Below are 17,390 nucleotides of genomic sequence, written 5' to 3' on the forward strand. Positions count from 1 at the left end.
ATATATATTGAAACATCCCCCACTAATTGAATACATTAAATGGGATCCCCAAAACTTGTCTTTAACTTACCGTATCTTGCAAGCTCCGTCTCGAGGGCCACTCCCAGGTTCTGCAACCACGTACAGTGCTGGGCCATCTCCAACACCAGGATAGGGAGCTCCTCTTCCAGCCGTGTTTTCAGCATTTCCTGGTCGTGCAGTCGTTTCTTGACCCCGATTGTTACTAATGATCCAAAATATTAAGATCAATACATGAGTATCTGGCATAACATTTAGCAATGCAACCATAATGGAAACAGAATTTAGAAATGATGTTTCTTTCCCAAAATCGTTTTATATATTACAAAACCACCATTATATTTAATATATCATTTCAGGATAGTTCACTATTCCGATATACTGCATGACATTTTAAAAGCATTGAAAAATGCATACCACTGCCATAGTCCTCCCATGGCCATATTGCGCCAGTGCTCTGTCCAGCCAAAGAGTGGTCAACCAAGGCCACATCAATCCTTTTGGAGAGGTCTGCAACAAGACTGTTGTATTTATCAATCTCCTGGAGAAGGCGCTTTTTGTCTTCCGTCAACTTTCTTCGGAGACGATGGCGAAGCTTGTTGCTTTCTAGATTGTTTAGGAGAAACGTAATATGCAGACACAAAAACCTTGTATAGGTTATATTAAAAACAATATAGATACATTGTTAGGTATACCGGATAACTCAAGAAAAAGCCTACATACCATTCTGACGGTAGAGGGTTTGTTTCTGTTGCTTTAGACCCAGATGGAGACCCTCAATGGACTGCTGGAGAACGTGCAGACCCGTTACTGGGGTCTCTGTAGATATCCGTTAGGGTGAAATTAAGCTCAGTGTACTGTATTCTATACAATGCAACCGAGTTTTCTAGATTTTTGCAGCACTAATGCTTCACTGATTGTGTATTATTTTGATTACCGTTTGAACACAAATGTCTGTAAGGAAACTGCAAAAAGGCATGTATATTGTTCTGTCCTCACCGCTCTCTGCCCATTCCTTGACTTCAGCAATCCACTGTACAGCCATTGCATTTGAGCACTGCAGGTCCTTCTGCAGTTGTGACAGCCTCTCTGCCTCTTCTTCTGCCCTTTTAGATGTCTAAAATATTTACAATAATTACAATAGGAACTCAGTCTGCCTAACAACTGGCACAAAAACATACATGAATATGAAACATACCTTCACATATCTTGTGGAGAGGGCCTTGTGTAGCGTCTCTGCTTTGTGATGGTTCCAACCCATTGCATGCACAGTGAGCATGTCCACACGTGCTGGTATAAGGAGAATTACATTATGTTCTGCAATCTATGAGCAATATTAGATGATAGCATAAACTCAGACCAAAGTGACTTACCTGCTTTTGACATGTACTTTGTTGTCAGGGCACAACGGGAGAGGTAGCTGTTTATTTGCTCCACCTCCTCACCGGCAGTTGTGCCTGCTCCCTTCTGATTCCGACCACTCCATTTTATCTGTTGCAAGGATGGGTGGATTTGGGGTTCATTAGAGCCAATGAAGCAGTTGGAAAACGTGGACAAATATTATGGAAAAGGAATTCAGCTTAAAGCTGTCCATTCCTATAGTAACACATGGCGTATTCATTTGAAAATAACAGATAACAGACATACCTCACACTTGGTAGCATGAGCTCTTGCATGCATGATGCTCAGGAAGGGCTTCATTTCTGTGAGGCTCTTGAGAGCTGGAATGACCGAAGCAACTTTTTGTAGGTATGGCCAGTATTTGCATGCCACATCCATAGAAAAAAACTGTGCCTTGCTTGGGAGAAGCTCCCTTTGGAGATACATAGGATACGCAAATATCTCTCCTCGGTACATGTTAAGGGCTTTTAAAAAGGAAGCCATGCCGACACACCGCAACCTCAACGCCTTCCTCATCCAGTTTAGAGGCCCGCCTAGAGGTCTCCCTTGCTGCTGCCCATTGAGAGTCTCCACATGTGCCTCTCCCCTTTATCTGTGAATATAGTGCATACACATATTGTTAATGTAATTCACGACAAAAGAGTAGGGAGTATGGAATACTTCTAGAAGTCCAGGAAATGCAATGATTCCTTTAGTAACAGAACTATTTGAGTGTTTAAACTTAGCTTAAACTTACATTCTTCACCGCCATCTGTATTGTGTTGACAAAATCAGACACCTCACTGTCTTTGGCTAGAAATAGCCCATCAAAAAAGGGAGTGTCATTAGATCTAGGGGAAAAATATATAACATCCATTACCTACTCTTGTTGTCACTTACAGTCACGACTCAATTACCAAAGAGAACTTAAAGTGCACCTTCCAGTATGGCCAAAGCGATAAAGCTTCCTGTTGCCATCTGCTGACACTGCTACCATTTCAGGTGTGCAGGCAGGGCAGGTGAAAGGGGTATCACAGCAGAGCTGGTCTTTCTCAAAGGAGGCGTATGCAAACTCAAGAAAGCTCCTCTGCAGGGCATCCCCGTTGATCTGTCCAGACTAGAAAGTATATCAGAATATGGAAAACATTTTTGAGATAGTCAAAAAAAAAAAAAAAAAATTGCTGACAATATTGGTGAGCATAATAAATAGTATTGCTGATGTCACTTACTCTTCCTGCACACAGTGTGCGATGTTCCAGCATTTTTGCAAGGGCTTGCCTGGAGAATCCAGGTGAGATCAACTTCAGCTCCTGAAAGGTGTTGAGGAGGTCCACCGTGTAGATTGTGGAAGCATTTGCAGAAGCTGGCCAATATCCACTCCTGACTAGGTCTCTCACATCAGGGGCCCACTGCTGCAGGCATGTTTGGCACACATAACGTGGCAAATGCAAATCATAACGCCCTAACGAAAAAAACAACATTAGTCATAATCATTGACACATATTGTATATTAGACTAACAGAAGTCTAAATAGAGAACTGGTTTCTACCATTGATGGTAATCAAGATGACTGGTTTCCCAGCTTCCACTGTGAAGCTAGGGACCTGGCAGGTGCAGTGCTGTGCTGGCATTGTGGGTAAAATGCGATCTGTCGAAAAGAAAAGTGAACATTCTGTATATGGCAGCAGACTGAATAAACAAGATAAGGATCAGGAAGTCTAGACAGGTAGATTTGTCAGACCTTACCTTGCTCATGTGTGGCATATATTCCAGTCTCTCCTCTTGAGATACATGTGAATGGGGGAATGGCTTTAAAGAAGCCATCCACCACGCTGTCCCTGTTGTGGAGTGGCCGTTTGCTGTGGTTATGCATGTCGCAGGCCCCACAAAACCACTGCTCCGGAAGGCACTCTCTGCACCTAAGCAGACAAAACACTCAAGTCAAGTCACTCAATTTATATGATATACTTTTTTTAGTGTACATAGATACATTCTATTATTTGATTGATGAACATCCAACCTTATAACAGCCGGCTTGTGGCAGAAGCAACACAATGGCTTGCCAACAGCCTCAGATTCCAAAAGGCATCTGAGGTGGTACGGCCGTGCTTCCTCCCAACGGTCAGAGGCTTTCTGCTGCCTAACAGACCACGATGATGCTGCGCTTCTCTCAGGCTCAGCAGGACAGGGGCTTGAATCCAGTAGGGCAGAAAGCCTCTCCATGTTTTGTTCTGCAAATAAAATATAACCAAATGATCTACATTCTATATACAGTATTTGGATTTCAGAATTAAACACTGTATATTTACCAAACATCTCTTGAGGATTTTGCTGTGCTCTGGGTAAGGGCAAGGAATCCTCTGAAGGAAGTGCCAACACCTCAGTGTCCATGCCTGTTAAACAGTACATGACAGATTAATATATCTCTACGGCAGACACTCAAGTGCTTGCACTGCTGCAAGAAACTCATTTGACAGTAAGTACGTCAATCAAACGGTCGTACGGCACTCCCTCTCCCCCGCTCCCATGTACTTGTACTTGGAATGGGTAGAGTCAGCGTTGAAGGAGAGGGGGTACGACCATTTGAGTTGTGTATTTTCAAAATCTGCTGGCGTTTCGCAAATCCCATACCCAACCTTTAACGGTCCAAATGTTACAAATCGACTTTGACCCACGGGAACGAAAAATCGAATAATAGAAAATTCTGACCCATCCCTAATTGCCATGGGTAATTGTTTGTCACCAAATTAAACTAATCTGAATTTGCACATAAACAAACCTGTAGTTAGGCCACTCCATCGGTCTGCACGGCCTGTATGGCCCGCACGGCCTCCACGTCTCCCTCTGGCCTTGCCGCGTCCGCTCCGTTTGGTTGAGCTCCGTGGTGAATCCCCTCCAGATCTTGCCCGATTGACATTCTCCGCAGCCTCCTGTGTGTTTAAGTCCAACATCTTGTTAGACGGAGTTTCTGAGGTACTGAAACATTCATTTCATGTACAAGTTCAAGTTCAGTTAATGTACAAAAGGTTGTTACCATGGCTTCTGCAAGGAATTGGTCATGCATCAACCCAACGGCAAGGTGTCTTCCTTCTGTGCGGGGGTCACGGAGATCCAGGTCAAACAACTTGTCCATAGCAACACGAGAGAAAAGTTACAGCGATAGAATGAATAGAACTACTGCCGACAATCGATCTTGAGAATGCTTGTAAGATTAGCAGTCCTATCTATATGTCGCTCGAGAGCAGCGTCATAGAGCTCGTAAGTTCGCCCTTTCCGGTAGGCCCCTCATGGGACCTCTGAGATCGAAAAATATTAATGGGTTTCAATGGAGAGAAAGTAATTATTTTCTGGTCCCCGTCTTTATATGTGCTGGATTACACATATGTATACGTAGCGGAAGAGTCGGAGCCAGGCTGAGCCAAAGTCGGCGCATTTTCCACATAGCCTGCATTAATAGAGTCATTTTTTAGTTTTTATAGTTTTTTATAGCTGCTAGGCGTAAAGAGTTCACCTTTCAAAGCGGGATGTTTATTGCGGGGGAGGAGCCACGGCGGCAGTCGTGATCGTAATTTCCGGTTAGTGCACCACGGAGTACTCGATTTGGAACAGCACTCACATCTGAAAAATTAACGTAGTAGATAGTACGGATAGTATACTTCCTTTAAGTATACTCATGGAAGTACAGGTATTGGAACACGGCAGCCTTAACAGCATAGCCTATTTGTATAATAAGGGAAATAATTACTTTTCCAAAGCCAAAACTTACTTTATTTTTCAAGTTTTACAAAGAAGAAATCTAAAAATCATTGTACAAGATACTGTGTGTGTGTGTATGTATGTATGTATGTATGTATGTATGTATGTATGTATGTATGTATGTATGTATGTATGTGTGTGTGTGTGTGTGTGTGTGTGTGTGTGTGTGTGTGTGTGTGTGTGTGTGTGCGTGTGTGTCTGTGCGTGTGCGTGCGTGTGTGTGTGTGTGTGTGTGTGTATAACACGCTATTTTATGTTGAAATGCGACGTAATCCAGTGTTCACGAAAAGTACACTGTCAACGTATGCTTTTGGCGACTGGGTTGGCTCTCAGATATACGTGTTTCTAACAAGATGATATCATTAAAAGTTACATAAAGTAACAGTTTAATAACACAAACGCAGGAAGCACGTGAGCTGCTAGTTTAGCGAAAGCAACCTGACGTCGTTGAAACATGCGAGCGAGCCGATCAAATCCTAATAACTATAAAACTAAAGATCAGACACAATCACTGACTAAAGATTATGCAAGTAAAAAGTATATTTCTCGCTAGAAATGTTATTAGAAACACGTTTAACGGTTAATCGGTCCTAAAATATTGCATTTCCCATTCAGATAATAAAGATTAATAAAGATCATACACATTCACTGACTGAAGATTATGTAAGGAAAATGTACATTTCTCGCTAGAAAAGTCATTAGAAACGCGTTTAATGGTGTATCTGTCCTAAAATATTGCATTTCCCATTCAGATAATAAAGATTAATAAAGATCATACACATTCACTGACTGAAGATTATGTAAGGAAAATGTACATTTCTCGCTAGAAATGTCATTAGAAACGCGTTTAATGGTGTATCTGTCCTAAAATATTGCATTTCCCATTCAGATAATAAAGATTAATATAAGCTACGCCGTGTTCCGGAGCCGCGGGGGATTCTGGGAATTGGGGTTCTCAGTTGACAAATGGGGCTTTTGTTAACTTGTTTTGTTGTTAGGATACAAACGTGTCTCCCCCCCTCAACAAACGTGTCCCCCCCCCCCCCCCCCCTTCAACTAACGTGTGTCCCCCCCCCTACAATCGTGTGTCGTCGTCCCCCTCAACAAACGTGTCTCCCCCCCCCCCCCCTCCCCGGTCAACAACAGTCTCCCCCCCCCCCCCCCCCCTAAACAATCGTGTCCCAAACCCCGAAACCCGCCTCCACAGCGGCACACGTGGATACTGTAGGTATAACACGCTATTTTTTACGTTGAAATGCTACGTATCCAGTGTTCATGGAAACGTGCACCGTCAACGTTTTTTCTTGGCGACTGGGTTGCTGGGTTGGTGTGTCCCCCCCCCCCCCCCCCCCCTACAATCGTGTGTCCCCCCACCTCAACAAACGTGTCTCCCCCCCCCCCCCCCCCCTCCCCGGTCAACAACAGTCTCCCCCCCCCCCCTAAACAATCGTGTCCCAAACCCCGAAACCCGCCTCCACAGCGGCACACGTGGATACTGTAGGTATAACACGCTATTTTTTACGTTGAAATGCTACGTATCCAGTGTTCATGGAAACGTGCACTGTCAACGTTTTTTCTTGGCGACTGGGTTGCTGGGTTGGTGACACAAACCAGCACCGCAAACTTTCTCTCCCGCTTGAGATGACGTGTTTCTTTATAGTGTAACGACCTCGCCGGTGACATAATCATGTCGAGTCATTAGTTGAAGGTAGTTTTAATGGACCAAAAACCAGGTCACTGAAACCCGTAACATTGTAACAACATTGAAACCAACAGCTGAAAACCGGACCCAAACAAACCCCGGTTACCCCGGCAACACGGTCTCACTCGCGTGCAGGCCCCCACCCTCCTGTTCTTCCAAGGCCCTCCCCCAGCTGACCTAATGATTCGCCCCACACGCTGTTTGACAAGAATAACATTACAATACATGCACATAGAACAACTGGCATAACGGACAACGAAATATAATGTAACACATAACACACAAACTATTTAACTGTCCCAGGGTCGCTACAATAGATTCATGGGTCTGATTCGCCGATTTCCCATGCTGATATCCCGAAAGATTCTCGGGCATCTTCGACAATTTGGCTATAGATTGTCTCATTACACGCTAAATAATATAATTATAGCCTAATTATATATATAGGTTTTGGCATAAACATAACTAGGGTGCACTGTACTATCTGCGCACACCCTTTCTGAAGCCTCTCTCTCGCTCTCTCTCTCTCTCTCTGTCCCTCCCGCTCTCTCTTTCTCTCTCTCTCGTAGCGTTTTGTGGAGAACGTTAATTGTCTTAGAACACTCCCATTCAGAATGCATTGGTTTACATTTCGTTTTGTGTAACACGCAAAAAGTCGGACTATCGTGCTCGGGAACACGCTTCAATAGATTAACGTTCGTGCGCAGGAGCACGCAATGGCGTGATACCGGGTTGTCATAATAACACGTTTGCATTGAACGGAACAGAAATATCAACTGTTCTAGTTTTTATGTGTGCAAAATGCTTTTCAGAGCGAGAGAATCACTTTTACGACCAACAACGTCATTCTGACCTTACAACGTTGATATTGCTCAAAACTAATGGACTTCACTTCCAAATGGTCGTGTATTGCTTAAATAACCCTTTTTTAAGCAAAGTCACACGTTTTCATTGAACGGAACAGAAATATCAACTGTTCTAGTTTTTACGCGTGCAAAATGATTTTCAGAGCGAGAGAATCACTTTTTGACCAACAACGTGATTCTGACCTTACAATGTTGATATTGCTAAAAACTAATGGAATTCACTTCCAAATGGTCGTGTATTGCTTAAATAACCCTTTTGTAAGCAAAGTAACACGTTTTCATTGAACGGAACAGAAATATCAACTGTTCTAGTTTTTATGCGTGCAAAATGCTTTTCAGAGCGAGAGAATCACTTTTTTACCAACAACGTGATTCTGACCTTGCAATGTTGATATTGCTAAAAACTAATGGACTTCACTTCCAAATGGTCGTGTATTGCTTAAATAACCCTTTTGTTAGCAAAGTAACACGTTTTCATTGAACGGAACAGAAATATCTACTGTTCTAGTTTTTATGACTGCACAATGCTTTTCAGAGCGAGAGAATCACTTTTCGACCAACAATGTGATTCTGACCTTACAATGTTGATTTTGCTCAAAACTACTGGATTTCACTTCCAAATGGTCGTGTATTGCTTAAATAACCCTTTTGTATGCAAAATAACACGTTTGCAATTGAACGGAACAGAAAAATCAACTGTTCTAGTTTTTATGCGTGCAAAATGCTTTTCAGAGCGAGAGAATCACTTTTTGACCAACAACGTGAATCTGACCTTACAATGTTGATATTGCTAAAAACTAATGGAATTCACTTCCAAATGGTGGTTTATGCTTACATAACCCATCTGTAAGCATAATAACACGTTTGAATAGAAATGAACAGAAATATTAACTTTTCTAGTTTTTATGCGTGCAAAATGCTTTTCAGAGCGAGAGAATCACTTTTCGACCAACAACGTGATTCTGACCTTACAATGTTGACATTGCTACAAACTAATGGACTTCACTTCCAAATGGTGGTTTATGCTGAAGTAACCCATTTGTAAGCAAAATAACACGTTTGCATTGAACGGAACAGAAATATCAACTGTTTTAGTTTTTATGTGTGCAAAATGCTTTTCAGAGCGAGAAGAACTTTTTGATCAACAACGTGATTCTGACCTTACATTGTTGATATTGCTAAAAACTAATGGACTTGACTTCCAAATGGTGGTTTATGCTGAAATAACCCATTTGTAATCATAATAACACGTTTGCATTGAACGGAACAGAAATATCAACTGTTCTAGTTTTTATGTGTGCAAAATGCTTTTCAGAGCGAGAGAATCACTTTTCGACCAACAACGTCACTTTGACCTTACAATCTTGATATTGCTCAAAACTAATGGACTTCACTTCCAAATGGTCGTGTATTGCTTAAATAACCCTTTTGTAAGCAAAGTAACACGTTTTCATTGAACGGAACAGAAATATCTACTGTTCTAGTTTTTATGCCTGCACAATGCTTTTCAGAGCGAGAGAATCACTTTTCGACCAACAATGTGATTCTGACCTTACAATGTTGATTTTGCTCAAAACTACTGGATTTCACTTCCAAATGGTCGTGTATTGCTTAAATAACCCTTTTGTATGCAAAATAACACGTTTGCAATTGAACGGAACAGAAATATCAACTGTTCTAGTTTTTATGCGTGCAAAATGCTTTTCAGAGCGAGAGAATCACTTTTTGACCAACAATGTGATTCTGACCTTACAATGTTGATTTTGCTCAAAACTACTGGATTTCACTTCCAAATGGTCGTGTATTGCTTGAATAACCCTTTTGTATGCAAAATAACACGTTTGCAATTGAATGGAACAGAAATATCAACTGTTCTAGTTTTTATGCGTGCAAAATGCTTTTCAGAGCGAGAGAATCACTTTTTGACCAACAACGTGAATCTGACCTTACAATGTTGATATTGCTAAAAACTAATGGAATTCACTTCCAAACGGTTGTTTATGCTGAAATAACCCATTTGTAATCATAATAACACGTTTGCATTGAACGGAACAGAAATATCAACTGTTCTAGTTTTTATGTGTGCAAAATGCTTTTCAGAGCGAGAGAATCACTTTTCGACCAACAACGTCATTCTGACCTTACAATGTTGATATTGCTCAAAACTAATGGACTTCACTTCCAAATGGTCGTGTATTGCTTAAATAACCCTTTTGTAAGCCAAATAACACGTTTTCATTGAACGGAACAGAAATATCTACTGTTCTAGTTTTTATGCCTGCACAATGCTTTTCAGAGCGAGAGAATCACTTTTCGACCAACAATGTGATTCTGACCTTACAATGTTGATTTTGCTCAAAACTACTGGATTTCACTTCCAAATGGTCGTGTATTGCTTGAATAACCCTTTTGTATGCAAAATAACACGTTTGCAATTGAATGGAACAGAAATATCAACTGTTCTAATTTTTATGCGTGCAAAATGCTTTTCAGAGCGAGAGAATCACTTTTTGACCAAAAACGTGAATCTGACCTTACAATGTTGATATTGCTAAAAACTAATGGAATTCACTTCCAAATGGTGGTTTATGCTGAAATAACCCATTGTAATCATAACAACACGTTTGCATTGAACGGAACAGAAATATCAACTGTTCTAGTTTTATATGTGCAAAATGCTTTTCAGAGCGAGAGAATCACTTTTCGACAAACAACTTCATTCTGACCTTACAATGTTGATATTGCTCAAAACTAATGGACTTCACTTCCAAATGGTCGTGTATTGCTTAAATAACCCTTTTGTAAGCAAAATAACACGTTTGCATTGAACGGAACAGACATATCAACTGTTCTATTTTTTATGTGTGCAAAATGCTTTTCAGAGCGAGAGAATCACTTTTCGACCAACAACGTGATTCTGACCTTACAACGTTGATATTGCTCAAAACTAATGGACTTCAGTTCCAAATGGTCGAGTACTGCTTAAATAACCCTTTTGTAAGCATAATAACAGGTTTGCATTGAACGGAACAGAACTATCAACTGTTCTAGTTTTTATGTGTGCAAAATGCATTTCAGAGCGAGAGAATCACTTTTTGACCAAAAATGTGATTCTGACCTTACAATGTTGATATTGCTAAAAACTTTTGGACTTCACTTCCAAATGGTCGTGTATTGCTTAAATAACCCTTTTGTAAGCAAAGTAACACGTTTTCATTGAACGGAACAGAAATATCTACTGTTCTAGTTTTTATGACTGCACAATGCTTTTCAGAGCGAGAGAATCACTTTTCGACCAACAATGTTATTCTGACCTTACAATGTTGATTTTGCTCAAAACTACTGGATTTCACTTCCAAATGGTCGTGTATTGCTTAAATAACCCTTTTGTATGCAAAATAACACGTTTGCAATTGAACGGAACAGAAATATCAACTGTTCTAGTTTTTATGCGTGCAAAATGCTTTTCAGAGCGAGAGAATCACTTTTTGACCAACAACGTGAATCTGACCTTACAATGTTGATATTGCTAAAAACTAATGGAATTCACTTCCAAATGGTGGTTTATGCTGAAATAACCCATTTGTAATCATAATAACACGTTTGCATTGAACGGAACAGAAATATCAACTGTTCTAGTTTTTATATGTGCAAAATGCTTTTCAGAGCGAGAGAATCACTTTTCGACCAACAACGTCACTTTGACCTTACAATGTTGATATTGCTCAAAACTAATGGACTTCACTTCCAAATGGTCGTGTATTGCTTAAATAACCCTTTTGTAAGCAAAGTAACACGTTTTCATTGAACTGAACAGAAATATCTACTGTTCTAGTTTTTATGCCTGCACAATGCTTTTCAGAGCGAGAGAATCACTTTTCGACCAATAATGTGATTCTGACCTTACAATGTTGATTTTGATCAAAACTACTGGATTTCACTTCCAAATGGTCGTGTATTGCTTAAATAACCCTTTTGTATGCAAAATAACACGTTTGCAATTGAACGGAACAGAAATATCAACTGTTCTAGTTTTTATGCGTGCAAAATGCTTTTCAGAGCGAGAGAATCACTTTTTGACCAACAACGTGAATCTGACCTTACAATGTTGATATTGCTAAAAACTAATGGAATTCACTTCCAAATGGTGGTTTATGCTTAAATAACCCATCTGTAAGCATAATGACACGTTTGAATAGAAATGAACAGAAACATCAACTGTTCTAGTTTTTATGCGTGCAAAATGCTTTTCAGAGCGAGAGAATCACTTTTCGACCAACAACGTGATTCTGACCTTACAATGTTGACATTGCTACAAACTAATGGACTTCACTTCCAAATGGTGGATTATGCTGAAGTAACCCATTTGTAAGCAAAATAACACGTTTGCATTGAACGGAACAGAAATATCAACTGTTTTAGTTTTTATGTGTGCAAAATGCTTTTCAGAGCGAGAAGAACTTTTTGATCAACAACGTGATTCTGACCTTACAATGTTGATATTGCTAAAAACTAATGGACTTGACTTCCAAATGGTGGTTTATGCTGAAATAACCCATTTGTAATCATAATAACACGTTTGCATTGAACGGAACAGAAATATCAACTGTTCTAGTTTTTATGTGTGCAAAATGCTTTTCAGAGCGAGAGAATCACTTTTCGACCAACAACGTGATTCTGACCTTACAATGTTGATATTGCTCAAAACTAATGGACTTCACTTCCAAATGGTCGTGTATTGCTTAAATAACCCTTTTGTAAGCAAAATAACACGTTTGCATTGAACGGAACAGAAATATCAACTGTTCTAGTTTTTATGCCTGCACAATGCTTTTCAGAGGGAGAGAATCACTTTTCGACCAACAATGTGATTCTGACCTTACAATGTTGATTTTGCTCAAAACTACTGGATTTCACTTCCAAATGGTCGTGTATTGCTTAAATAACCCTTTTGTATGCAAAATAACACGTTTGCAATTGAACGGAACAGAAATATCAACTGTTCTAGTTTTTATGCGTGCAAAATGCTTTTCAGAGCGAGAGAATCACTTTTTTACCAACAACGTGAATCTGACCTTACAATGTTGATATTGCTAAAAACTAATGGAATTCACTTCCAAACGGTGGTTTATGCTGAAATAACCCATTTGTAATCATAATAACACGTTTGCATTGAACGGAACAGAAATATCAACTGTTCTAGTTTTTATACCTGCACAATGCTTTTCAGAGCGAGAGAATCACTTTTCGACCAACAATGTGATTCTGACCTTACAATGTTGATTTTGCTCAAAACTACTGGATATCACTTCCAAATGGTCGTGTATTGCTTAAATAACCCTTTAGTATGCAAAATAACACGTTTGCAATTGAACGGAACAGAAATATCAACTGTTCTAGTTTTTATGCGTGCAAAATGCTTTTCAGAGCGAGAGAATCACTTGTTGACCAACAACGTGAATCTGACCTTACAATGTTGATATTGCTAAAAACTAATGGAATTCACTTCCAAATGGTGGTTACTACTGAAATAACCCATTTGTAATCATAATAACACGTTTGCATTGAACGGAACAGAAATATCAACTGTTCTAGTTTTTATATGTGCAAAATGCTTTTCAGAGCGAGAGAATCACTTTTCGACCAACAACTTCATTCTGACCTTACAATGTTGATATTGCTCAAAACTAATGGACTTCACTTCCAAATGGTCGTGTATTGCTTAAATAACGCTTTTGTAAGCAAAATAACACGTTTGCATTGAACGGAACAGACATATCAACTGTTCTAGTTTTTATATGTGCAAAATGCTTTTCAGAGCGAGAGAATCACTTTTCGACCAACAACGTGAATCTGACCTTACAATGTTGATATTGCTAAAAACTAATGGAATTCACTTCCAAATGGTGGTTTATGCTTAAATAACCCATCTGTAAGCATAATGACACGTTTGAATAGAAATGAACAGAAACATCAACTGTTTTAGTTTTTATGTGTGCAAAATGCTTTTCAGAGCGAGAAGAACTTTTTGATCAACAACGTGATTCTGACCTTACAATGTTGATATTGCTAAAAACTAATGGACTTGACTTCCAAATGTTGGTTTATGCTGAAATAACCCATTTGTAATCATAATAACACGTTTGCATTGAACGGAACAGAAATATCAACTGTTCTAGTTTTTATGTGTGCAAAATGCTTTTCAGAGCGAGAGAAGCACTTTTCGACCAACAACGTGATTCTGACCTTACAATGTTGATATTGATCAAAACTAATGCACTTCACTTCCAAATGGTCGTGTATTGCTTAAATAACCCTTTTGTAAGCAAAATAACACGTTTGCATTGAACGGAACAGAAATATCAACTGTTCTAGTTTTTATGCCTGCACAATGCTTTTCAGAGGGAGAGAATCACTTTTCGACCAACAATGTGATTCTGACCTTACAATGTTGATTTTGCTCAAAACTACTGGATTTCACTTCCAAATGGTCGTGTATTGCTTAAATAACCCTTTTGTATGCAAAATAACACGTTTGCAATTGAACGGAACAGAAATATCAACTGTTCTAGTTTTTATGCGTGCAAAATGCTTTTCAGAGCGAGAGAATCACTTTTTTACCAACAACGTGAATCTGACCTTACAATGTTGATATTGCTAAAAACTAATGGAATTCACTTCCAAACGGTGGTTTATGCTGAAATAACCCATTTGTAATCATAATAACACGTTTGCATTGAACGGAACAGAAATATCAACTGTTCTAGTTTTTATGCCTGCACAATGCTTTTCAGAGCGAGAGAATCACTTTTCGACCAACAATGTGATTCTGACCTTACAATGTTGATTTTGCTCAAAACTACTGGATTTCACTTCCAAATGGTCGTGTATTGCTTAAATAACCCTTTTGTATGCAAAATAACACGTTTGCAATTGAACGGAACAGAAATATCAACTGTTCTAGTTTTTATGCGTGCAAAATGCTTTTCAGAGCGAGAGAATCACTTTTTGACCAACAATGTGATTCTGACCTTACAATGTTGATTTTGTTCAAAACTACTGGATTTCACTTCCAAATGGTCGTGTATTGCTTGAATAACCCTTTTGTATGCAAAATAACACGTTTGCAATTGAATGGAACAGAAATATCAACTGTTCTAGTTTTTATGCGTGCAAAATGCTTTTCAGAGCGAGAGAATCACTTTTTGACCAACAACGTGAATCTGACCTTACAATGTTGATATTGCTAAAAACTAATGGAATTCACTTCCAAACGGTGGTTTATGCTGAAATAACCCATTTGTAATCATAATAACACGTTTGCATTGAACGGAACAGAAATATCAACTGTTCTAGTTTTTATGTGTGCAAAATGCTTTTCAGAGCGAGAGAATCACTTTTCGACCAACAACGTCATTCTGACCTTACAATGTTGATATTGCTCAAAACTAATGGACTTCACTTCCAAATGGTCGTGTATTGCTTAAATAACCCTTTTGTAAGCCAAATAACACGTTTTCATTGAACGGAACAGAAATATCTACTGTTCTAGTTTTTATGCCTGCACAATGCTTTTCAGAGCGAGAGAATCACTTTTCGACCAACAATGTGATTCTGACCTTACAATGTTGATTTTGCTCAAAACTACTGGATTTCACTTCCAAATGGTCGTGTATTGCTTGAATAACCCTTTTGTATGCAAAATAACACGTTTGCAATTGAATGGAACAGAAATATCAACTGTTCTAGTTTTTATGCGTGCAAAATGCTTTTCAGAGCGAGAGAATCACTTTTTGACCAACAACGTGAATCTGACCTTACAATGTTGATATTGCTAAAAACTAATGGAATTCACTTCCAAATGGTGGTTTATGCTGAAATAACCCATTGTAATCATAACAACACGTTTGCATTGAACGGAACAGAAATATCAACTGTTCTAGTTTTTATATGTGCAAAATGCTTTTCAGAGCGAGAGAATCACTTTTCGACAAACAACTTCTTTCTGACCTTACAATGTTGATATTGCTCAAAACTAATGGACTTCACTTCCAAATGGTCGTGTATTGCTTAAATAACCCTTTTGTAAGCAAAATAACACGTTTGCATTGAACGGAACAGACATATCAACTGTTCTATTTTTTATGTGTGCAAAATGCTTTTCAGAGCGAGAGAATCACTTTTCGACCAACAACGTGATTCTGACCTTACAACGTTGATATTGCTCAAAACTAATGGACTTCAGTTCCAAATGGTCGAGTACTGCTTAAATAACCCTTTTGTAAGCATAATAACAGGTTTGCATTGAACGGAACAGAACTATCAACGTTTCTAGTTTTTATGTGTGCAAAATGCATTTCAGAGCGAGAGAATCACTTTTTGACCAAAAATGTGATTCTGACCTTACAATGTTGATATTGCTAAAAACTTTTGGACTTCACTTCCAAATGGTCGTGTATTGCTTAAATAACCCTTTTGTAAGCAAAGTAACACGTTTTCATTGAACGGAACAGAATTATCTACTGTTCTAGTTTTTATGACTGCACAATGCTTTTCAGAGCGAGAGAATCACTTTTCGACCAACAATGTTATTCTGACCTTACAATGTTGATTTTGCTCAAAACTACTGGATTTCACTTCCAAATGGTCGTGTATTGCTTAAATAACCCATTTGTAAGCAAAATAACACGTTTGCATTGAACGGAACAGAAATATCAACTGTTTTAGTTTTTATGTGTGCAAAATGCTTTTCAGAGCGAGAAGAACTTTTTGATCAACAACGTGATTCTGACCTTACAATGTTGATATTGCTAAAAACTAATGGACTTGACTTCCAAATGGTGGTTTATGCTGAAATAACCCATTTGTAATCATAATAACACGTTTGCATTGAACGGAACAGAAATATCAACTGTTCTAGTTTTTATGTGTGCAAAATGCTTTTCAGAGCGAGAGAAGCACTTTTTGGCCAACAATGCGATTCTGACCTTAAAATGTTGATATTGCTCAAAACTGATGAACTTCACTTCCAAACGAGGTTTATGCTTAAATAGCCCATTTGTAAGCATAGTAACACGTTTGAATTGAAAGGAACAGAAATATCAACTTTTCGAGTTTTTATGTATGCAAAATGCTTTTCAGAGCGAGAGAAGCACTTTTTGGCCAACAATGCGATTCTGACCATACATTGTTGATATTGCTCAAAACTGATGGACTTCACTTCCAAATGGTGGTTTATGCTTAAATAACCCTTTTGTAAGCATAGTAACACGTTTGAATTGAAAGGAGCAGAAATATCAACTTTTCTAGTTTTTATGTGTGCAAAATGCTTTTCAGAGCGAGAGAAGCACTTTTTCACCAACAATGCGATTCTGACCTTACAATGTTGATATTGCTCAAAACTGATGGAATTCACTTCCAAATGGTCGTGTATTGCTTAAATAACCCTTTTGTAAGCAAAATAACACGTTTGCATTGAACGGAACAGAAATATCAACAGTTCTAGTTTTTATGTGTGCAAAATGCTTTTCAGAGTGAGAGAATCACTTTTTGACCAACAAAGTGATTCTGACCTTACAATGTTGATATTGCTCAAAACGAATGGACTTCACTTCCAAATGGTCGTGTATTGCTTAAATAACCCTTTTGTAAGCAAAGTAACACGTTTT

The 17,390-nt window shown here is 38.9% G+C and overlaps 1 protein-coding gene across 4 annotated transcripts; it reads right to left on the reverse strand.

Annotated features, from left to right (window-relative positions):
• Positions 1 to 1,391: 1,391 nt before the first annotated feature.
• Positions 1,392 to 5,177, reverse strand: LOC307086277 (uncharacterized protein). Of its 4 annotated transcripts, none has more exons than XM_079751434.1 (11): positions 4,910 to 5,177; positions 4,433 to 4,488; positions 4,178 to 4,328; positions 3,419 to 3,791; positions 3,145 to 3,317; positions 2,948 to 3,046; positions 2,628 to 2,860; positions 2,337 to 2,515; positions 2,156 to 2,249; positions 1,666 to 2,011; positions 1,392 to 1,509 (listed from the first exon to the last, which is right to left on the reverse strand). In XM_079751434.1, exons 2-10 carry the CDS (start codon positions 4,460 to 4,462, stop codon positions 1,877 to 1,879), a joined length of 1,467 nt encoding a protein of 488 aa, XP_079607560.1. In that variant the 5' UTR covers positions 4,463 to 4,488; positions 4,910 to 5,177; the 3' UTR covers positions 1,392 to 1,509; positions 1,666 to 1,876. The 4 variants fall into 4 exon arrangements, with proteins under 4 accessions (XP_079607560.1, XP_079607561.1, XP_079607558.1 ...); XM_079751435.1 differs by lacking the exon at positions 4,910 to 5,177 and having other exon boundaries at positions 3,419 to 3,629; positions 3,708 to 3,791; positions 4,433 to 4,577; XM_079751432.1 differs by lacking the exon at positions 4,910 to 5,177 and having other exon boundaries at positions 4,433 to 4,577.
• Between the last annotated feature and the right edge of the window lie 12,213 nt (positions 5,178 to 17,390).

This window comes from Pollachius pollachius, assembly GCF_949987615.1.
Source record: "Pollachius pollachius genome assembly, chromosome: 14".
Taxonomy (NCBI): Eukaryota; Metazoa; Chordata; class Actinopteri; order Gadiformes; family Gadidae; genus Pollachius; species Pollachius pollachius.